Below are 24,442 nucleotides of genomic sequence, written 5' to 3' on the forward strand. Positions count from 1 at the left end.
AGAAGCAGCACCAAAATAATCTTATGAGATATTTATTAAAAATAAAACTGTGGAATTAGTAAAAGGAAGATTGACAAAAGGTCATCAAGATAATGTTCCGAATGAGAAGCACATACACACACACACCTTTTTCTCTTTCTTGATTATTGCAGTGATTGTTGGAATGAACAGGTAACAAAACAGCTTAAACATGTCTACAAATTCTCGATTTTAATTTTGGAGTTAAATATAAATTGCATTATTAAATAATCAAATATCCTCAGATACATATTTGTGCAAGTTGTTTTAAAGAACATTTTTGTTTTAAAGGGGTTCAGTTTTAACAATTTCTTAAATGAAAAAGTAAAAAAAAATATATTTCTAAATGAAAACTAAAAATCACCTGCTTTGTGATTGGCTTTACACATCTCAATCGTTCTTTATTTCAGATGGTAACTGAATTAATAAACGATAACAAAATTAAAGAGGTTTGCACTGAATGGAGTGAGTCTTCCATCGATATTGTCCGAGAAGTTAAAGGAAACGAAATGTTTAATGTGAGTAACATTTGGGCAAAGTTGTTCATATTTATTCCTGTGTTAGAGAATGGTTTGCAGGTTCACCAATTTAAATATGGTTTCAATTGAAATTTAAAAAAAAAAAATATCTCGATTTGCTTCTGTTTTTCTTTTTCAATACTATTTGTTCAACGTTATGCATTCAACATCAATTGGGGAATGAGTGACATAGTTGAGTATGGTGTGTGTGGGGGGGGTTACCCTGATGGATACTTGCAAATTATGGAATTGGCGATATGCTGAGTATAAATCTAATCAGATTTCTCTTCCCGCTCCCTCTCAGTTCTGGGTAAAATATCAGACATTTGTAGAGCAACAAGAAAGAAAATAATTTGGTGGAAATACTGAACAAAGTTCACCCCCCCCTATTTCCCTCTCCACATATTCACCCCCTTCCCATTCTCATTTGTAGTACTTTTGCTGTTTCCCCTTCTTTCTATAGTTTCCACTTCTGAAAAAAACTGAAAAAAAGAAACCCCTTTTTCTTATTTACCCTTTTAAATATAGAAATGCGTTCTTGTGATGTGACATACGAGAAGTAATTTCATTCTGCCGGCGACACTCGATCTCTTACTAGAGTGCTCAGCAAAAATATGTATGCAGGCAATAATGTTAGTATAAATAAACATGTTATAAAGACCTAAAGATAGTGATTGATAAATATATGGCTTTTTCAACTTCAGAAGGATAATAATCATCTCATTTTCAAGTAATAAAAATAAATCCACTTCAGAATGGAACAATCACCTTCAGTATATATATATATATATATATATATATATATATATATATATATATATATATATTCTCGTCAGATCACTGAAGTTAAGCAACTTTGGGCCTGCCTAGTACCAGATGGGTGACCATTTGGGAATTCTAGACACTGTATGTGCTCTCCGCTTATCTTGGCATTGTTTCTAGTCATGCTGAACCTCCACTTGCCACTGGTATCTTATAATCTCGACTCAGGAGAGGTGTGGTTGGAGATTGTGCAATTCTTACCACAAAGACTCCATATGCAGGCATCCTTACAGTGGGTATTTATAGTCTGTCAAGACTGAAGAAAGCCATCGTATGTGTATATTATATGTATATATGTGTGTGTATATACGTATATATATCATATTGACAAGAAAGTGCTTGCGGTTTTTAACTGCTAAATTCAGATGAACAAAATAAATAACATCAAAATCAATGCACTTTTGCCAACACAAAACAAATGTATTTTTATGCCAGTAATTAGTGTTGGGACGATTCCTAAATTTTTTCCGATTCCAGGAAAATGTTGATTAACGATTCCCATAGAATTGTTGTTTTGAAATATATCATTATATAATCGAAAGTTTTTTTGTGTAGCAAAACAATTTGGTACAACGAAAAAGGGGAAATACAATGAAGGGAATTTCGAAAACGATTTGATTTTTTTTTTTCATAAAATTTCTTTCATTGAAGATAAAAGTCCAAACAAATATTTTAACCATGAATTAAACATGCACCATGAAATTAATAACAATCAATTTCAGTTGTTTTATATATTAAAAAATATAAAGAAAAAGTAAGTCATGATTAATTCAACAAAAATACAACATCAAATTTCAAGGGGAATAACTTGTTTTGTTTATTTTTTGATATTCATTTTTTTTTTCTTCTTCTTCGATAACTCTTTAAAATTATTTTTTTTTTTTTGCAGCTTCAATCGCTAACTGATTTTTCTTCCACTTTCTAGAATATTCTTATTTCTAAATGAAATTTAAAAATAACTAAATCTTTTGATTAAATTTTTACTCTTTTATATTCAATCGTCTCAAATTATTCCTATTTATTTGACTTTTTAAAAAATATTTTTAACAATAATTTTTTAAAATCTAAATAAATTGATTTGGTAAATGTTACCTTACACAGCAACAGAACACTGATCATTCTAATTTGTTTGTTTTTTTTAAGGGTATTCGAGATCACTGACAACGAATCTGACAATCAAACCCGGCACAAATTTATCATTTACAAATTTATCATTTACATTGTATGAACCCCTAGACCTTAGAACTATTTTGTGCCATTTCACCGTCTTCAATAGAGTTTTTCTTACATGATATGTTCGTGTGCGAATGGGCGTAGTGAAGTGTCTTATCATATCGCATAGGAATTTTTCTAATATAAAGTTTTAAAAAAAGTGGTTCATTTTTTTTTGTTCTACGTAGTTTTAATGCTTTTTTAATTGATCAAAAAATGTTTTCATGAGCGGTTTGCAAAAACATAAGCAGCAAACACATTTTTATATTTTTCGTTCTTTTTTTGGGGGGGGTATTCCATTAACAGGTGCTTCTGCAGTTTAAGCAACCATTTTTCCGAAAGTAACGCACCCACATTTACCATTTCACAAAAATTCTGTTTACATTTGGGGGCGGTGGTAGTGTTGGCATGTTACTTATGGAAAAATGGTTAATTAAACTGCAGAAGCACCTGCTAAACTACACAAATTGAATACCCTCACCCCCAAAAAAGAAAGAAAAACATAAAAATGTTTTTGTAAACCGCTCATGAAAACACTTTTTTTTTGTTTAGATCAATTAAAAAGCATTTAAACTACATAAATAAAAAACATAAAGAGACCACTTTTTTTCTTTTTTTTTAAAACTTGATTTGAAATGACCGTTTAAAGATTCCTACACGATATAATAAGACACTCCACTATGCCCGTTCACACACAAACGTATTATGTAAGAAAAACACTACCGAAGGCAGTGAAATGGCACAAAATAGTCCCAAGGTCTAGGGGTTCATACCATGGAAACGGTAAATTTGCGGCGGGTTTGATTATCAGATTCATTGTCAGCGACCTCGAGTACCCCTAACAAACCAAATTCGAATGGTCGGTGTTCTGTTGTAGCGTAAGGTAACATTTACCATTGGTTTATTTCTATATTTATTTTTTTTATACAATTATATACTTATCATTGTTTAATGTTTATTCTTATTTAATGTCTTAATTTACCTCTTTATTTCTATATAAAAAAGTAAATTTTTGGTAATTGTTTATTTTTATTGTTAAATAAAAGTCAACCTGAAAAGGTGACAAGTTTATGTCAAGAAGTAGCATTCATCATATATATATATATATATATACATTATAGCTCAGTGGTAAAATGCTTTTGTTTAATTTTTGAGTTGTTAAATCAAGGCTTCACATTGAGTAAAATTTTGTGCCATCTTTATCAAATTCATTGATAAAAAAAACAAATAAAAGTGCTTTAAAATACTTTAAAAGACAAAAATTAAGCCAGTAAAAAGTAATGCTATTGCTTTTGGTAACAGTTATTGACTTTTTTAAAACCGTTTGTGTTTCCTCTGTTGTAAATTCTAGAATATTTCCATGATTTTTGTAACAAAATCTTTCAGTTTTTAATGATTAAACATTTATTTTTATTGCCTGCATTTTCAGACTGCCACCTGCAAAGGAGTTACAATGGACATGATCTTCACTCGTATGTAAACTGACCCACAGAATAAAAATACATCAGTGACTAAAAATAATGTTACGATCAACTTGTTGAATATTGTCCTCTGTAAAAACCATTTGATACTCTTCTTCAGAATATTTGTAAACTGAAAACAATGAAATCTTTTTATTGGGAATAAAAATCTTTTAAATGACAGTTTTTCTTTGTTATAAATCGATTATAGTTTTAATGCCAATTTCATTAAATAATCTCAAAACAATGGAAAGTTCAATAAATCTACAGACGTAATTTTAACTGATGTAGTTTCATGAAATTCACAATTATTTTTGTGATTCCAAAACCATGTGCTTCATTTGAAGGAAAAAATATTTTCATTCAAATAAATCATATTGTTCATTTACAAATTTTATTGTTTTTAATTCGATCAGTTTTTAAACAAATTTCGTAATGATCGTTTTTGAATAGTTGTGTTTGTGATACATATCAAGCATATTAGGTTAAATGCCAGTGATGGTGTTATCATCAGACATGTAAAGAAAACTAAAAAGTATACATACTGAAAGCCTTACGCACGAAAACCAAAAAGCCAGTCAAGTGAATTTTCAATAGTGTAAACATTTAGAAATACCTATAATAATACTAAAGCTTTATTAATACTACCAATCTTGGCTGTTCTGCAGAAATCCCCACTAAAAAATTCAAGAGCTTACAGTTTTTATTTGATACCCAGCTTCCGATAATGGGTTCAGAGTAAACTGAAAGTGCTAGCGTTACAAACACTATGATGAGTTCATCAACCAGTTTCAACACTAACTTCAAAAACTCACTAAACAACTCGGGTGGATCAAACAGAATATGCAGACATTGAATTATTTAAGCAAATATTATTTATCCATTTATTTATCACGGATTATTATATTCATCTTTTAGTTGTTTCAAGTTTTGGCCAACTATTCTCCTAGCCTTCATCAGGTGATTAACCGCATTAAATAAATCGATAAATAATACAAATTACTTATCTCAATAAGAATTCCAATTAATTAAATAAGCAAATATGTTTGAAAAAATATATAAAATATGTTTGAAAAATATATAAAATCACAAACATACATTTCTCTTTCCTACCCCAATAGAATAAAATTGTATATTTAGTAACATTTTTTTTAAAATAAAGCAAGTTTGAAAGTTTGTATTTTGAGATTTATCTTTTTATTCAAATTTTTATTTATTATTAAAAAAATGCCTTAATTGGTTTTTAAAAAATGCAGAAGGTTTAATGGGATAAAATATGTATCATTTGTGTGAAGAATTAGTTTGCAAAAGCAATTTCTGAATAGTTAAAATCTTGCATAGCAAAATGCAAATTCTTGAGACAACATGTATTTTCCATGTCAGATTTGAGTTGCATGTTTATCATGGTGTTCAAAGTGGTTATCTCTTTGAAATTCTATCGTATATGCTGTTACCAATGTAACTTTTTTTCTAAAGTCATCTTTGGCAAAGCCATTCTAAGTTTTCTTTGACCCATTATTTCTTTGTTTACACTCAACTATGAAGATGAATTCTGAATTGCTATAGATTTTGAGTTAATCCAAACAGAATTTGTTAAAATGATCTCTATAGTTAATACTAGGGACAGTCATCTGCCTCTAATCTCTTTGTATACTGGTAGTTATGTCTGTATTTGTATGTCTTTATATTTGTGGGTGTCTAATGTTGTGGGGAAAATTTGAAGAACAATGTAGAGACTAAAATGGCAGGAAACAGGCTGACAGTTAAAAGAAACATTTGACAAAATACACAATAGAAATATCTTGCAAATAAGTGTGTCATTTTCGGCTTAAGTAAAATAGAATTATTCTTGTAGAAATTAAATAGTTCTGTTATTTGTAATTTTACGACAGATGTACACATATTTTCAGTAAGAGTTAATAGAGCCAATGTAAAGTGATTGGATAAATTGAAAAGTTATCTGCCTTTAGTTCGCTTTATTATTGTTTGGTAAGGAAGATATAAGTAGAAAAACTGAAAGGCTTTAACTAAATTTACAGTAGCAACAACAAGAATGCAAGAGACTAAGAATGCATATAAATAGAAAAAAACATGAGAACTTATTTAAGAAAGAAAGTAGAAGAGGCAAATGGCAAGATCATATGAAAGGACATATGCAAAAATAAAGAATTTGTTAGCATATTTCTCTTCCGTTGAAACAGATTGTTGCCAGAAAAGTTTTACAAAGCCAGTCACTGGACTGATTTGCAAGTGCTGCTAGACTGGGGAAGTAGCTCACTTATGAAGAGATAAGATATGTAAAATTTTTGGGAAGGATGATCATCTGGATTTAATGCAGTGCCAGATGATCACCTTTCAAAATTGAACATGCGCTCATAAGGAGTGGCATTGATTGTGGTGCATGATAGAGAACTAATAGAACATAAACGTCCTGCCAATGGGTAACCATTGTGATTCCAAGGCTAATAAAATGCCATCATATAATAATAATGCCATTATAATACCATATTATACCATAATGCAATATTATATAATAATAATAATGCAATATTGTATAATAATAATGCAATATTAATGCCTTTATAGTGCTCACATTGATTGTTACCTCTTAGGTTACAAGCAGTAGTGTTGCTGGATCCAATCCCAAGTCATCGCAGAATTTTTTAAAATTCCTCTTACAAAAGTAAAATTCTTCAATTGGAATGAGTAAATAGGGATGAGGAAAATAGTCATCAAGCATCAGAATTGCAGTTTGAGAGGAGTAATTACAACAACGGAAAGCAAAAGGAAATCTACTGTATTTGACTATTTGTATATCGACTGTAAGTATGTAACAGCAACCTGACAAAGATACCAGTTATGGGAAGGAACCTATCACCATCTTTAACGCAGCTACAACAACCGAGGTAAAACGGCAAACACTGGCAAAATGGTTGAGTTTACCTCAGTTTTGACATACCTTATCATTGGCAGGACAATCGCGGTGATCATCCTTAGAGTGACATATCTCTCCAGTTGTAACACCTGCCATGAGTAAGAAGGGCAGCAGACAATTGTACAGAGTCCTTGTCTATACAAGGATTAGTAACGTCTGTGAACATGTCTTTCAGTAATAGTAATAGCAATGGGAGCATCGGTAGAATCAGTAAACACATTTTTAGTTGCAGCAGCAGATCCAATCTGAGTGAACCTGTTCTAAATCTCTAGCACAATGAGTAGCCCCTTTGAGATTGAATGTATTATTTTCAAGCAATCTGACATGTATTACGGAAGACCGAATGCCACATATAAATTCATTGCGGCAGATTCATTCCTGTAAGCAGTAACACCCCTAAAGCAACAGTTAAGGTGAATCAAAGCCTGAAGATACTTGTCTATGGACTACTTTTCATGTTATAGGCATATGGAAAGTAAATGTCTAGCATGAATAACATTAGGATGCTTGTCATAAACAGCTTTTAGTAATTAGTAGCATGTTCAAACTTTAAAAAAACCTTGATAATGTCAGCAACATTAGCACTAATGTTTAAGTACAGAACTTTGAGTTTTTCTGGATTTAAAGGAGCAATAGTAGACAAATAAGCAAAATTACGATGCCATAGTTTTCAAAGCTTACTAACCTGAGAATCTGGAGAAGATACAACTTGTTCAGTTGAATAATCTTATTTATGAGAAAAATAAGTATAAAAAAAATTTAGTCGAATAAATTTTGATGTAAGAAAAACGAAAATAGATCTATTTCAAGGCTTCATTTAATTAAATGTGTAGCAGTAACAACAAGGCAGGAGGCCAATAATGCTTATAAATAGAAGAAAAGAAAGAACATATTTAAATAGGAAAAAGAGACACAAATCACGTGAGAGGAAATATGCAAAAATAAAGTCACATGAACAAGAATTATCATTCAAACACTAATGTTTGAATCTATAGTTAAGTGTTGGTTAGAACTGCTTTGAAGCTTCACTGCTCACTCATTTTGCAACCAAATTTCAAACAATTTTTACAGTTCATATGTCACCTTTTCAGCTATATTTTGAAATAAAAATTTTCAATTTTTGTTCATTAAAATAAATTATAAAATTACTGGTGTTCAAAAGTCTTCAGAATAAGTAAGGAATGTGACACACGGTTTCTTCTGATTGGCTGTTGGTTATCATAGCAACATTTTCAACATTGACATTCTTTTTCGTCATCAACACCTTCATATAAATCATAGTGGAAATGTTGCTCGCATGCCTTATTTGGGTTATATAAGAAAAGTGAAAAAAAAGTTATGCTCTTTGCCGTGCTATGGCTGATCATTTTTTACTTATGATGTAACCCGTTAATTTTTTCTCTCTTCTTTTGTCCCTTTTTTTTGTTTATTTACTTAATTACATCTTTTATTTGATCAATTTAAGAAGTTGGTAATAATTTTCTTTATGGATTGTTGACAATGCGTATGATATTGAACACAAAAAAGAAAATATTATTTCAAAACAAAGCCTAGAAAAATCATAGATTACATAGAAAAATGCGAGCATTGAAAAGTAATATGGTTAAAACTTAGAAAAGTAAAAGGACTAGTTGTAAAAGCTGGAAAAAATAGACAAGATATTTTAGTAAAAGATATAATGAATTTATAACTTAAAATATTGTAGCATTAAGAATTTTTTTAAAAATTCAATTTAACATTATATATAAATTTAGTAAATCCTATCCACGACCTTTTTCCGGTGTAAGTCATTTTTTTAAGGCAGAGTTTTTGAGCCTGCTAATAATCGACTCGTCATTCGTGTCTATCTGAAGTGTAAAGGATGGACAATATCTCTATATTCAACTGAGCAGAAATCTTTTTGCTGAGGTCAGCGCAAGCAGCCGGTTTTTGAGTGCAGATCCACAATAATAATAATAATAATAATAATCTAAGAAATATTACGATGTGAGGGAGGAATTATTTTCAATTTACCTGAAAAAACTTACTCAGTAAATTGCTTAGTTTGCTTTTCTTTTTGCGTCCAGAAATAAGACAAATCGAAGGTAGAAAAAATATTTTGGGATGTTTTTTCAGCAGTCATGTATATCTTACTCCCCTTATTTTGTCTCATAGTCCTCATCTCTTATGAACGATGTTTATAGCAAAAAGAAGAGAAAATGCCCAGTCAGCAGTTTTGTATAAGCAGTAACGAGAGTTATTCTTTCTTTATTCCTACTTCTGTTGACATGTTATTAATATGGGTGCTGGAGTTAATTTTTGTTAGTCAACAACAAACAAATATCTTTCTCTTTTCCTCTTTCTTTCCCCCCATGCCCTTCACTAATCGATTCTGCTGTCCTGTGCATGTGAAACGTCTGGCGTGCTGTCAAATAGTATACCAAAGTACTTTGCATTCTTGATGTCAGCAACGAGTTTTCTAATCACATGTTTTGCCAAAAGAAAAATAAACTCCTTCTCTGTTTCAGGCGACATGTATAAACATATTGACATGTATAAACATATTGACATGTATAAACATATTGACATGTATAAACATATTGACATGTATAAACATATTGCCTGACTGTCCGTGCTTTGCTGGAGGCTGCAAAGATGTTCCTTTAACACTACATCATAGTGAGATAACAATTCGACAAGTTCCAAAAAGTTGTGTTTAATGAAAATGTATTCTCATGATGTTCTCTAAATGCCAGATTCTGTCATGCAAGTAAAAGTATCACTTCTAAAACTCTGTACAGAATGTCTCTGAACTTCTTTTTCTCTTTCTCCATCAGGGAAATGTGCACTGCATTGATAGTTTTTGCAGCTGGAGTCCTGAAGCCAGCATTTTCCACTTTTCCCAGCATGACAGATGATCCTTTGACTGTTCATGCTCAATAGTTTAGAGATTTAGCTTCCACCAAGCTTCAAACCAGTGATGAAAGTAGACATTCCAGGAACCTTGTCATCTTTGGCAAACAACCGACAGCAAAAGCAGTAAAACTTTCTGTCACGCAGCGAGTAAACCATCCACGATCGTAGCACTCTGTTGCCATTTGACAATGAGGAATAAAATCAGGTTGTAGAAAGTTGCCAACAATTAATTTTAACTTTTGCACCTCGCCTTTTAACCGACTTGAAAGGCTCCTGCTTATTCTGGAATGGCTCCCTCCCCCTTTTGATGATATTAATTCTGACACTATCAGGCACAGGAATTTGCCATAATAACACATCGTTGAATGTTGATAAATTACTGGCAGTGCTCGCGGCCGAGGCTTCAAACTCTTCTTCTGACCGAGCTGCAATTGCTGTATCATAATGATCTTCAATATCAGTTTGCTGCTCGCTATCACTTAAAAAATGGCCTTTGAACTATTTTTCATGCGATATTCAATAAAATCTAAACTTTTGACAGTTTCTGGTTTCTGTATCTCCTTCAGCAAAAACTCTTAAATGTCGTTTAGTGCTGTTTCTTTTGCCTTTTTAGCTTGCCATCGTTGATAGCTGCTTGGACGGTTCAGATGTTTCATGGTTATCCAGGTTTCGGTTCTGAAAACAAATGAAATGCCTGTTTATTTTGAAAACTTGGCACTCAACAGTATTTGATATTCGTTTTTGAAGTTACAACAATATTAACTTAAAATATGATATTCAAATTTTGCATTACGACAATATTAACTTAAAATATGATATTCAAATTTTGCATTACGACAAATACTCTGTAAATTTAGACAACCAATTTACAAATAATTGGATTATGACTTTTTTTTTTTTCAAAATTAGACACTCAAATTTAAAATTTTTAAGATATTTAAAAGCAAGCCTCTATTTTACCTGCGATTACTATAATACTGAAAGGAAAACAGAGGTAAACCCGTGCACCCCAATAAAAATTGTTTTCTGTGAAGAATTTTTCCAACTCAAAAAATAACAAAAGCATTACAATTTAACTTTTATAGGTTTTTGGGGTCATGAAAACGAATATATTTGAAACTGTTGCAGAGAACTAGTTTTCATATGAAAAAATTACTTTATTAAAAAGTCTGGGATCACTTTTCTATATAAATTTAACGTAAAATGAACCCCCTCTTTCTAGTCACCTAGTGAAGGGAATAATCTTTTTTTTTTTTTTTTTTTTTTTGAAGTCTGAAAACGTATTTTTTGTAAGGAGCTGCCTGAAAACTTTTTGTGGTCAATGTAACATGAGCATCCACTTTCTGGCTACCTAGTTGGGGGTTAGGAATAATTGAGGCAGGGGGTATAATAATCTGATAAGTATGTTTTAATCTGAACAGAGATAGTATAATAAAATCGTGGGGATATTTCAGTTTTAAGGCAAATGGTATAATACAATTTATAGGCTTGCGCCCGCGCCTAGCCTCCATAGTATGGAAATATATCACAAAGTTTAATATAGATCCACATAAGAATATTGTGATGAGCGTGTTTTAATTTGAAAATATGGGGTATAATTAAATTATTCGATCTACCTGGCATTCATAGAACGTTTTTTTATTTTTTATTTTTTTACTAAAATATACTTTAAGAAAAATAAGTTGTTTGTGAGTAATGTTGAAACCAATTTAGGTAGCTGAAATAGGATTTGACCAATATTTAAATAATTTATTATAAAAACAGAAAGGTTAAACTATTTGATATTGCTTTTTGTCTGTGTTTTTGTCTCGTTGAAGTAACTGATTTTTTTTTTTTTAAATATCAAAGTTACTTAAAAGTGTTTAGCTTAACTCTTATAGATATATGTAGGTACATACATACATGATTGCAACGTTTTGTCAAACGAGTGCCACTCCCTCAGTCACTGAAAGTCCATGTGCTCGAAGAAGACTTTTTAGTCCTGCCAGCGACTTGCACACCCTCAAGCAGACATCACACTGAAGACGGTCATTGGTATACATACATATATACACATACATATATATACATACACATATATATACATATATATATATATATACATACATACACATATATACACATACATACATACATACATACACACATACATATACGTACACATATATAGATATATACATATACACATATATATATACATACGCAAACATATGACTATATACATACATATACACACACATACATATGATGATTGCAACGTCTTGTCAGACGAGTGCCACTCTCTCAGACATTTAAAATCCATGAGCCCAAATACCTGAGGGAGTATCCATACAAAGATGATGTTACAGAGTCTTAGCTTTGTACGACAGCTAAGTCTCTCTCTTGGTTCAAAATGTTGAGATCCAGCAACAAGCAAGAGCAAGATAGCCAGCAACAAATTAAACTGCAGACCAGCTTAATGCGGGTACTGGTCTTCTGCTTTATGGTTTTTTAAATCAGAGATTTGCTTCACCATGGCTTACGAGAGCCCTCTCCACCCCAATACACATATACACACACACAAATATACACGGTGCTAGTTGGCCATTGACCCAGAAAAAGAATTCATTCGCCATACATATACATATATACATACATACACATATACATATACATACATACACATACATAGATACATACATACATATAATGATGGTAGATCAGTTATTACATGCTTCGAGCCTTTCAGGCCTACACGTGTCACAACATTTCCATCGTCACAAGACTTTTTTTTTTTTTTTTTTTAGACAAATGTCTGAGGGAGTATCTATCCAAAGATGTTATTGCAAAGTTTTAGCTTTGTACGACAGCTAAGTCTCTCAATCAGTTCAAAATGTTGAGATCCAACAACAAGCAAGAGTAAGATAGCAAGCAACAAGTCAAACTGCAGACCAGCTTAATGCAGGTACTAGTCTTCTGCTTTTTCTGGTTTTTTAAATCAGATATTTGTTCCTCCTAGAAGAATTGCCTTCACCACAGCTTATGGGAGCCCTCTCCATCCCAATGCTATTTGATCCATGTCTGGGAGTTAGGTTGCTGGGCACCAGAGCATATTCCACACAATGGTAGGTCATGCATGCCGCAACTGACAGGGCCTAAGCTTCTCTGGATGGTTTCTGTCAGGGTTACCTCACCCTTAGCCTTTGGTTTAAGAACCTTGGCCCACAACGCAGTGGGGTCCAGTTATACAGCACTGGACACACACTGTTCATGACAATCTCAACAATAAATGAATAAAAACAAACCAAACACACACGGCACGTAAAACAGGTGGTCATGAGTTGCGCTGTCTGTGTAAATCCTCAACCAAAGGAGCGTCCAAAACAACAGAACTCCCCAGCGATCGCGAGGACGGTGATGGTGGGACCAATTGAATTAATTTAATTAATTTGCTTTTGCTTATTCATGCTCAAATCAATTTAAATAAATTAATACATAAATAAAAAAAATACATCTGACAGAAACGATACGTGTAATGGGCAGACCTTGGTCACGATCTTCTGTTAAAAAGTTCATATAAGAAAAACCTTTTTTAAGGATGCCTGGTCTTAATGATGATGATGAACGCATAAATAAATTAATACATAAATAAAAACAATAAATCCGACAAAAATGATATGTGTAAGGGGCAGACCGTGGTCCCGATCTTTTGTTAAAAAAGTTAATGTAGGAAAAACCGTTTCAAGGACATCAAGTGTAACCCCTCTCTGTGAGAAGGTGGTTAGGTTTATCTGAATTCTCGGCTCGTGTCGTCTAGTCTTCTCTGAGGTTGTTACATGAAATCTGGTATGCTGAAAGCGAATATCAAAGCCGCAGGCAGGAAGAAAGACAACTCATGTAGACTAATCTACAGTGTTAATTTTCAAACTTATGTACAAATGTTTTTACAAATATCATTCAGTTTTTTTGCAATCTTTTTCAAAGTCTCAAATCTCTTCACAGACAGCGACAGGCGATTGGATAAGGAGGGGAGAGGTCACATATCTATACGGTCTGTTCTTCTCGAAGTCAACAAGCGATCTCTTCTTCTCTAACTCCAACTCACTAATTTTAGCACAACAATCATATATATAGTAAGATACGTGGATGGGGTGGAAACTTCCCCCCAACCAATAAGATTTTGCCACGAAATCGAAAGTCCCTGCGTGGGCACAATTCCCATACCTGAAATCTGAATTTTAGGTCTCACGATTTCCAAGGCCAGATGTCAATTCTGACATCCGACCTTGAGTTCACTAAGGCCAGACAATGTTATACGTGAAATTTCCTGTCATCAACTTTTACCTGCTAAAATATATTTCTCTTGTTTCAAACAATATCTATTTTGACATGAAATAAAATATATATATTTATCTTCTCTATCATTAAATCCATTTGGTTATCTGGCGTCAACCAGGAATGATAAGCTATCTCAGCGTAGTTCTAAAGCTCCTCAATGGGGAATTACGTCACATTCGCCCCCATTAGACTATATTGCTTCGTAGAACCAATGGAGTCTAATTCCTTAACACACCACTCCATCCCTTTTCACAGTTCGCCATCAAATTTTTTCCACAGACCCCTCTCTCCATCCTCAAATTACCCGTCAAAAAAATAGCATATAACAATCCCATCTCCACCCTTTTTATGCAGGGTTCTCCCCCTTTTCATTCTAAAGTCCATAAGAAAGTCAATTAAAAAAAAGTTCGTAAAATCATCAAAAATGTAAAAGTTCGTCAGGGCTAATACAGTTTTTTTTTTCTACATGCAAATTTTTTCTCTTTGTTTGCATATTTTTTTCAATTCACATTAATAATTGAAAGATAAGATCATCATTTAAAAATTGTCACTCAATAAAATGCATTAAGTTCATCAATTAGCTCATAAGAGTTACTTCCCTTGTTTAAAAGTTTTGTCCCATTTTTTTCCAAAATAAAATTACTCGATTTTTTTCAAGGCTTTATAAGAGTTATTCCCCTTTTTCCAATTTCTTTCCATCAATTTTATCATAGTTCAATTTTTTTTTTCAGTGTCACAGTCACAATTTGCAAGAGTTTTTCAAGTTTTTTTTTTCTTTTTCACTTCGCTGCTATCAACAGCACAGTCTTGTAATCGTGGTTTGTTTAATTTCTTTACGGAATATACTTCCAAAATAAACTATTAAAGTTCTTTGAAAAATAATAGAAATACAGCCATTTTTTTATGTAATAAAATAAATTGAATTTTAGAGTTAAATTTTTTTCAATTTATTGCAAAATTTTTCTATTGTTTTAAATTTTTACAATATTTGCAGGTTTAATGTGAAATTTTATGCTCTTTCCAGTAAATCAAATATAATATTCTAGACAAACGTTTTTTTAAATTAACCCCCCATTTTGAAATGTCTATTAAAATGAAAATAATTAATTTTCTCACCTCAGATTTATATATCGCAAATTGAAGATAAAATAAATAAATAAAACAATTTAATTTAAAACAAACAAACAAAAAGAATAGTTTAGTGCAAATTTACCTGTAAAGTCAAAAATTTAAAACCTTTTTTTTTTAAACCACATTAATTTTTTTTTTAAGTGAAACCTCACAATTTTTTAAATTTTGTCCTGCAAGCATTGAATACCTACAACAATTTTTTTCTGCTTAATTCAATGTTTTTTTTAGATTAAAAAAAGAACAAAACAATCACTCCATAAAGAAGAAATAAAATATATTAAATTAAAAACTGATGTATTCTTTAAGAAAATTTAAAAAAAAATGGAAAATTGGTTGAGTGGAATTTTTTTTAATGGCAAAAACTGATAAGTGAAATATGATCATTTTTCAAGTCATGGTGGCCCATATTGACTTTTGTTTACAACCAGCAAGAGAATCCTTGCTTAAAAAAGTATTTCATTTAAAAAGGACATGGAATATAAAATATAAATATGGACAAATTCTTAACAATGAAAAATGGAAGTACTCATTGATTAGTATTTTCTATAGGTAAGTGATTTTTTGGAATATATATATTATATTAAAAAAATTTGTTGATTTTCTTGAAATCTTTTTTAAAGAAAACCGATTAAAAAAAAAATATGGCATATTTTGCTATTAAACCTGTTATCATTTTAAAATTTGGTCTTTGCTCCTTTTATTGAAAAGAAATTGAATTACATTTTTCAAGTAGTTATAAGCTTCGAAAGATAGTAAGTCTAATTATTTAAGTTTTTATCACACGTTTTTAATGGCGATTTCTGACACTCTTACTGTACAGCCTAGCAAGAAAAAAAAACCTTGACTGCTGATAAGAACAACTAATAATAAGTGTGTTTTAATTTTTAACTACTCTGTTCTTATTATGAAAAGATTCTCCAATGACTTCAATTTTTTGATAAATATGAAGAATTACTCCACCCTCGAAAATTCCTTTAAAATTTCTACTTTTGGAGGTTTTCGGGGTCGCTGAAAACGGAAATAACCTTTAAAATTACGGCAAAAGAGTAGTTTCCAAGATATGAAGAAATGTTAATGGTCAAAAAGTGGGGGTTCATTTTTCTATAATAATTTAACGTCAAATGGGCACCCACTTTATGGCCACATGGGGGGCAACGTACAATGACCACAATTTAACATAAAATACTATTAACGTTTAACATTCTAGGAAACAAGTAGCTTCCATGAAGCATGGGGAGGGGGGGCTGCCGATTTACGTTTTTCGAGAGGGATATTCAATTAGGTGCTTCTGCAGTTTAACTAACCAACGCGCGACATTGAGTGTTTAACGCCACAACCCCCTCCACCGCCGCCCACCAAATGTAAACAGTTAATGTCGCGCGTTCGCGTTACTTACGTTAAAACGGTTAGTTAAACTGCAGAGAAGCAAAGCATCTGTTAAAACTATACAAGTTTTATAATTGAATATTCCTCTCGAAAAACATAAACCGGCAGCCCCCCCCCCCCGCAAAAAAAAAAGTGGCCACAAAGTGGGTGTATTTCTTCATGGAGGTGCCCGGAAAACTCGTCCCGGGAAAACTCGTCTCAGGAAAACTCGTCTCCGGAAAACTGGTCCCCTTTCGCTAGGTAGGAAAACTGGTCCCTTATTGAATAAATATCGATTGAAAACACATTTTATGATCGTTCTTGAAGGAGATATTGTTTTTTAAAATAAACTATAGCCCCCCCCCCTAATATTTAAAAAAAATATTTTTACTTGTTTAATGTTTTTTTTTTGTTTTTTTTTTAAAAATAAAATCGATTTTCTAAGTGTCCGTTTTCTACCTAACTGGCTAAGTTCTTAGTGGTTTCACTTATATTAAAGCGTTTATTATGTTCATACAAAGTTAATTACAATTTTTTTTTTGTTCTTATTTTAACGATGTTTTTTGGAGTCATAAAAACAAAAATTAAAAACAAAACCAAAAAATTAAAAAACAGGGAGCGATTCGATTTTTCGTTACTTTTTTGTTTTTGTTTTTTAATTATGATAGTTTTTTGTTGTTATGTATTTGTTTTCTCTCATACCAAATGCACTCAAGCGTTATTTAAAATTATAATTTTATCAATTATCAACATTTATTGTCGTCCTGTCAAATTTTGCAAAAATTAACTAATAAATTAAAAACGAAATATTTTTTTGGCGCGAGAGATGCCATGATGTGCTAACAATCTCTCGTTAACTAATTTTTAATTTTTTAAAATTTTTACTTCAAAATTCTAAAATCAATCATTAAGAGAAAAAGTAGTCACTAAATAAATTTATTAATCAATTTTCTTGAAAACCCCGCTATCGTTTATCAAGAATCTTTTTAATTTCATTTTTTGTTGGTTGTTTTTCGGAGGGAGATATAGTTTTTACCCCCCCCCCCGCTGTCTCTGTCTCTAAATTATATTTTTAAAAATATTAAAATTTATTATTTTCTTTTTAAAACCAAATCTCCCTCAGTAATTTCTTTAATTTTCTATTTTTTAGCGATTATTAAGACACCTAAGATGTGATATACCGGACATTATTTCCCGTTCGGGTTTGTATTACTGTACACATAGATTCGAAAAAGTTGTCAAAAAACAAATATATAACAAATAAATGTTATCAAAGGCAAGATAAATTACTTTTCTATCAAACTAGATATAATTTTCGTGTTTTTATTCAATTTAACATGTTTATTCAGCTCAAAAAACATACAGTGTTTACCGATGTATTGGAAAATTCAAAATGGCGGCCGACTCTCTCTTTAACACGGTAAGTTCGGGAAAAGGTGTTATAAATAATAAACTAGACAAAATACTATTAAAAAACCACCGAATATATGTCAAGTTATGTCACGGTAACATATATTGAGCAAATCTCTAACAGTATTTTGTCTAGTTTATTATTCTGTATGCTTTTCGAGCTGAATAAACATGTTAAATTGAATAAAACACGAAAATTATATCCAGTTTGGTAGAAAAGTAATTTATCTTGCCTTTGATAACATTTATTTGTTATATATTTGTTTTTTGACAACTTTTTCGAATCTATGTGTACAGTAATACAAACCCCGATTTTATTGAAAAAAAAACAAAAAAAAACATTAAACAAGTAAAAATATTTTTTTTAAAATATTATGGGGGTTATAGTCTATTTTAAAAAACAATATCTCCTACAAGAACGATCATAAAATGTGTTTTCAATCGACATTTATTCAATAAGGGACCAGTTTTCCTACCTAGCGAAAGGGGACCAGTTTTCCGGAGACGAGTTTTCCGGAGAGGAGTTTTCCGGAGACGAGTTTTCCCGGGACGAGTTTTCCTAAATTCCTTCATGGAAGCTACTTGTTTCTGTTGGAAAAGTCGATAAAAATTTCTGTTTGAAGCCACTTGTTTCCTGGAATGTTAAACGTTAATAGTATTTTACGTTAAATTGTGTTCATTGTACGTTGCCCCCCCCCATGTGGTCATAAAGTGGGTGCCCATTCATTTGACGTTAAATTATTATAGAAAAATGAACCCCCCACTTCTAGACCACTACCATTTCTTCATATATTGGAAACTACTCGTTTGCCGTAATTTTAAAGGTTATTTCCGTTTTCAGCGCCAACGAAAACGGATAAAAGTGGAAATTTTAAAGGAATTTTCGAGGGTACTGAAGTAATTCTTCATTTTACCAATTTTTTTTTTTATGTTTTCGAAACGATTATTTTTAATCAAAAACTTAAAAATTACATAATATATGATAAATAAATTCTATTCCCGATTATTTTCGCGCCTTAGCCTGGCTGAAAATATTTTTGGAATGAAATTTTGTCACCTCTCTGGCTGTCACCCGGGGCGACCTCCCCCACCCCTCACTCTTAGCTACGCCACTGGAACGGATAACTTAGCTGACGGTCAAATGACATCCAAACTGCAACAACATCCAAACTCGTTTTGTAAATATGTACTTAGTGAAGTTGGTGTAGTTTTGAAATTATCTTCTACTCATAAGAACCTATCCCACGAGTCATATGTTAGCTTCAAAAACATTTAACAGTCGTTACTTCCTTTTCCAATTTAAACACTTAGTACAAAAGGGAAATAACTTTATAGTTTAGTATAAGCTGTCTCCCTTACATTAATTTGGTCTTTTTTTTTTTTTTTTTTTTGCGGGCATTATTTTGACAGCTATGACTGAATTGTAATTGTAATTGTATTATTGTAAACGGAAACAAATTAAACCTCTTTGCGCGGCCCAAATCTACGTAAGGCAAAAATCACCGTAAACACCGTTTCACGCATAGAGTCGAGAATGGCGCGCTGTTAGCAAACATCCTGATGCATGTGGGTCAACTTGAGGCATAAAAGAGGTGAGGAAACGAAGAATTTCATTCAAATCATTTCTCAAATTGGTACTGGTAGCGGTTTTAGTTCCATGCCGAACACCATAAAAAAAAACTGAGTTCTCCCTCTCCTGCAAATAACATGTTTTAGTTGCCATGGTAACTAAACGATCATGAATTTTTATCGACTTTTTTAAATAAGTTTTACTGTTTATAAATATTGAAATATATGAAATCACTACACATTTATGGCAATCGTGAAGAAAGAGAGAGCCTGTTTCCTCGGTTTGACTATAGGTGGCGTTACTGTCTGTCCACCCCGTTACGGAAGCACAAAATGTATATAATGCTACCCTTGAAATAAAAATAAATGTTTTTGTTATATTTTAATTTTAAACATGTTTTTTTTTTTTTTTTTTTTGCAAACAGTTTTAAGTTTTATTTTTTTTCAAACATTTACGTTTTTTTTTGTTTTTGCAAACATATATAAGTTTTATTTTTCCAAACATTTACGTTTGTTTTTGCTATATTTTTCTTTTAAACATACAACCGTTTTTCGGCGAGTATTTTTTACGCTCTTATGATTAAAAAAAAAATCAACGTTTTTTTTTTTTTAAAAATCTTTTTTATGAGCCCCTCCCTTTTTTTTTTTTTTTTTTTAATTTTCTGCACTTATTTTACCTTTTCCGCGAGTATTTATATATATATTTGAAAAAGGATATTGTAAAACCTGAATCTTACTTGAAACTACTATTAAGAAATAGCGCGGTACCGGTACAATAAGTGCATAAGCAAACTTTTCAAAAAGAAAAATATTTAAAAATATTTAGTTTATGCTTGCAAAAAAACAAACAAAAAAAAAACGTAAATGTTTGAAAATAAACAAGCAACAAAACGTAAATATGTTTGAAAAAATAAAACTTAAATATGTTTGCAAAAAAAAAAAAAAAAAAAAAAAAACACGTTTAAAATTAAAATATAACAAAAACATTTATTTTTATTTCAAGAGTGGCATTGAAAACATTTTGTGCTTCCGTAACTGGGTGGACAGACAGTAACGCCACCTATAGTCAAACGGAGGAAACAGGCTCTCTCTTTCTTCACGATTACCACATTTATTAGTAATAATTTTTTTTATATTTACATTTTATATTTACATTTTTTTTTTAATGAAAAGAAAAAGTCGATAAAAGTGAGACATAGACAGTAAAACGTCGTCATTTAAAAAGAAAATGCTATTAAAAAAACAAAAAGAAAAAGTCGTTACTGTTTAGGAATATTGAAATAAATGAAATTACTACACATTTATTAATTATAATTTTATCGCCTTTTTAAAAATTACTAAACATTTATTAATAAAAAAAAATGGCAACTAAAACATGTCCTTTGCGCATGCGTAGGGAGAGGGAGAACTCAGTTTTTTTTTATGGTGTTCGGCATGGAACTAAAACTGCTACCAGTACCCTCAAATTTACTGGACATTGTTATTAGGTATTCTTCTCTACTCTTTGCATTTATTTTGGTTATTTCAGTTTTCACGTTGAAGAATTGTAAACTGCGAATGCGGTGGTGGTGCGACCACGTGGAAAATAAAAATTATATTTTCTTCATCAGTTGTTCTCTAGTCCTCATTTTGGCCCCTACCGTTACAGTGAAAACTCTTTTCGCAACAAGGTAAAATATTTGCGATTTTTTTTTTGAGTAACAAAAAAAAAAAAAATAAAATAACGATACCTTGTTATATTTGCGAACGGCAGCCCTACGAAGTGCAAGGACCAACTTTCAGTCAAGGAACATTTTGTGGTAGCAAATTGCTACGGCCTAAATTTTTTTTTTTTGCATGTTTTTTTATTTTTTTTTTTTTAAATATTTCTTCTTATGAACTCTTGTTTTAATGTATATATGGTATTATTATCATACATTAACATGGGTACTAATTAGAGGTCACCATTTTTGTAGGCTCCCACTTCGGGGCGCCTCCGATAACAGGGAGAACTGGAGGGAGCGCTGAAATAGAAAGAAATACTGGTAAAAGAAGACATTGTCTTCTTATAAAAATGAGGACGTGTAATGCGACTTTGTTATGAATTCATGAGGTTTTATATATCCCATATATATGTGTGTTTTCCCGAAACTCGGGTTACAAAGAAAGACTGTGCATTTTGTAAAGTCTGTATTAATGTTCAATGCTCCTCTTGGCTACCTAATGGGAGCTGAGGAGTGAGGCGTGTGTTCTGTCTCTAGTCGCTGTGGAAGTAAGGACGTTTCCTTCACTCGAATGTCCCACGTAAACCGTTCTCGCTTTTCATTGGCTGGAACCTCTGATGACGTATAAGAAGAAAGAAAGGAAAAGAGAAAAGAGTAGGGAGAAAGAGAGAACTAAGGTGAGAATACAGCATAGCATCGTAGTAGTAGCTCGCTACAAGAGTCCCCCTCCAATTAACGGAGTTAAGTAACTTATACCCAATTATTAAATCTGTTCTTTGTTTAAAAATAAAAGTATTCGTTTTTCTTCTTCCGTGTCACCTTCCTTCCTGCTCTAGACTTATATGTGTCAGTAGCAATTCCATCTTCGACTTTGTCAGTATCGTCTGTCCTAATAATCTTATCACTAGTATTAACTTTATCTGTCTGTGACTTCTCCGTCTGTCTAATTTTATTACTAATAGTTGGTTCTATATACGGTTTTAATCTATCTATCAATACGTGTGTGTGAGTACCGTTGTTCATGTCTATCTGGAAATGCTTGTCTGATCGAGTCAAGACTTCATAAGGACCTGAGTAAAGGTGCTTCTAACGGTTTTCTAACTTGATCGACCCTGAGCCATACTTTTTCACAAGACCGTAAGGTTTTTGGTATGAAAGTTTTTGAATTGTCGTGGATATGTCCTTTTCCATTGTCGAGTACATCAATTTGGGACATCCATTCACACAAATTACGTATGTACTTATTATTAACTGGAGTCTCTCCTGCTCTCCGTTTGTGTATTAACTGCTGAGGAATCAATATCGGAGCTCCAGTAACAGATGTAAAAGGGGAAAAACCTGATTCGTTAGGGGTGCTACGTATACCAAGTAGAATCACCGGTATGGCTTTCATCCATGATTCTTTACGAGCTATTATAGCTGTTTTAAGAGTACGGTGTGCTCTTTTGATCATCCCGTTACTTTGAGAGTGATACGAAGTTGTCCTCAATCGGTAAAAACCTACTACCTTGGCTAATTCGTGGAACAACTCGCTCTCAAACTGACTACCTCTGTCAGTTACCACATGCAGTGGGACTCCAAATCTGGATATCCATGCATTGATAAATGCCTCTGCTACCGACTGTGCAGTTATTTCAGTCATAGGCTGTACTTCAATCCAGCGAGTTGTATGGTCGATGCAGGTAAGCAAGTATTTGTAAGGGCTTAGGTAAGGGTCAGACTCATTGCGCGTTAAGGGCAAGGGACCAACAATATCAATATGTACCGTCTGGAAACGTGCAGATGGTAACTCGAATTCTTGGACCACAGACTTTGTATGTCTGTGAACTTTTGCTTGCTGACACTCTACGCATTCTCCGCAGAATTGCTTAATTGTTCTATCTAAGCTGGGCCAAAAGTATCTGGACTTAACCAGTTTAATAGACGCTCCCGTACCAGGATGCGCTAAGCTATGTAAACTGTTGAAAATAGCCTGACGAAGTTCTTTTGGGATAAACGGTCTGGGGTACTTCGTCAAAATATCGCACAGGACTGAGCCGATTTCCTTCGACACACAATATTCTTTTAAATCAGTGGATGACTTTATCTCGTCATCACCTCTTTGTGCCTCTGCTATTTCTGCCAAATCGCATGCATCTATCTGCACAGCTAATGCAGGCCGAGACATACAGTCTGCAACTATATTCTCAGCTCCTTTAATGTACTCCACGTCAGCAATATATTCGGCAAGTACTGACAAGTGTCGTTGTTGTCGATCTGTCTTTGCCAGTGTCTGACTGTAATATGCTCCGCACAGAGGCTTATGATCAGTGAATAATGTCACGTGGTGACCTTCTATGAGGTGGCGGAAATGTATCACTGAAAAATAAGCTGCTAGTAGCTCTCTGTCAAACGTGGAATACTTAGTTTGGGCTTGGGAAAATTTTTTGGAAAAGAAACCTATAGGTACTGGTTTCTTATCTACCAACTGGTGCAATGCAGCACCCGCGGCAAATTGGCTAGCATCCGTAACTAGGTGGTACTCCGTAGTTGAAGACTGTGGATGAGCTAACGCCGTTAATTCAGACAACTTGCTTACTATTGCTTTGAAAGCGTGAGTTTCTTCCTCATTAAGCTCGGTCTTTGCTTCCAGATCCAACCTCATTCGTTCAGTTAACGGTAAAACTATGGATGCATGATTAGGGACTAACTTACGGTAAAAACCTGTCATCCCCAGAAATCTGCGTAAGCTTTTTGAGTCCTTAGGGACTGGAAAATTTTCCTTGAAGTAGGCAATAAACCTTCTTTGTTTACGTGGAAGCCTAAAAAGTCTAACTCTGGTACTCCAAATACACACTTATCTAAGGAAATCTTTAAATTGTTATCGCTAAGGATTCTAAATACTCTATCTAAGTCTTCCTTGTGTTGTTGTTTGCTATTGCTAAAGACTAATATGTCATCTAGGTATATAAATACGCAGTTTAACTTTAAAAACATCTTGTCCATAAAACGCTGAAATGTAGCCGCAGCATTCTTTAAACCAAATGGCATGTAATTAAACTCAAACAGGCCAAAAGGTGTCACGACTGTTTTAGGCACATCGTCAGG

The 24,442-nt window shown here is 32.5% G+C and overlaps 1 protein-coding gene and 1 long non-coding RNA gene across 3 annotated transcripts in view; both read left to right on the forward strand.

The window, feature by feature from the left end:
• The window catches only part of LOC145249675 (fatty acid binding protein 1-A, liver-like), a 38,753-nt gene extending 34,540 nt beyond the window's left edge, over nt 1–4,213 (forward strand). For both annotated transcript variants that reach the window (XM_080111464.1, XM_080111463.1), the window contains exons 4-5: nt 429–536; nt 4,000–4,213. In XM_080111464.1, coding sequence (XP_079967590.1) covers nt 429–536; nt 4,000–4,050 — 159 coding nt within the window. In that variant the 3' untranslated portion in view covers nt 4,051–4,213. The remainder of the gene's footprint in view (nt 1–428; nt 537–3,999) is intronic.
• Nucleotides 4,214–18,940: 14,727 nt separating this feature from the next.
• On the forward strand, nt 18,941–21,258 carry LOC145249677 (uncharacterized). The gene is made up of 2 exons (XR_013863561.1): nt 18,941–19,675; nt 21,181–21,258. It is a non-coding gene; the product is annotated as an uncharacterized LOC145249677 (long non-coding RNA).
• Nucleotides 21,259–24,442: the final 3,184 nt, after the last annotated feature.

This window comes from Euprymna scolopes, chromosome 28 (assembly GCF_053919585.1).
Source record: "Euprymna scolopes isolate OS-2025 chromosome 28, ASM5391958v1, whole genome shotgun sequence".
Lineage (NCBI taxonomy): Eukaryota > Metazoa > Mollusca > Cephalopoda > Sepiida > Sepiolidae > Euprymna > Euprymna scolopes.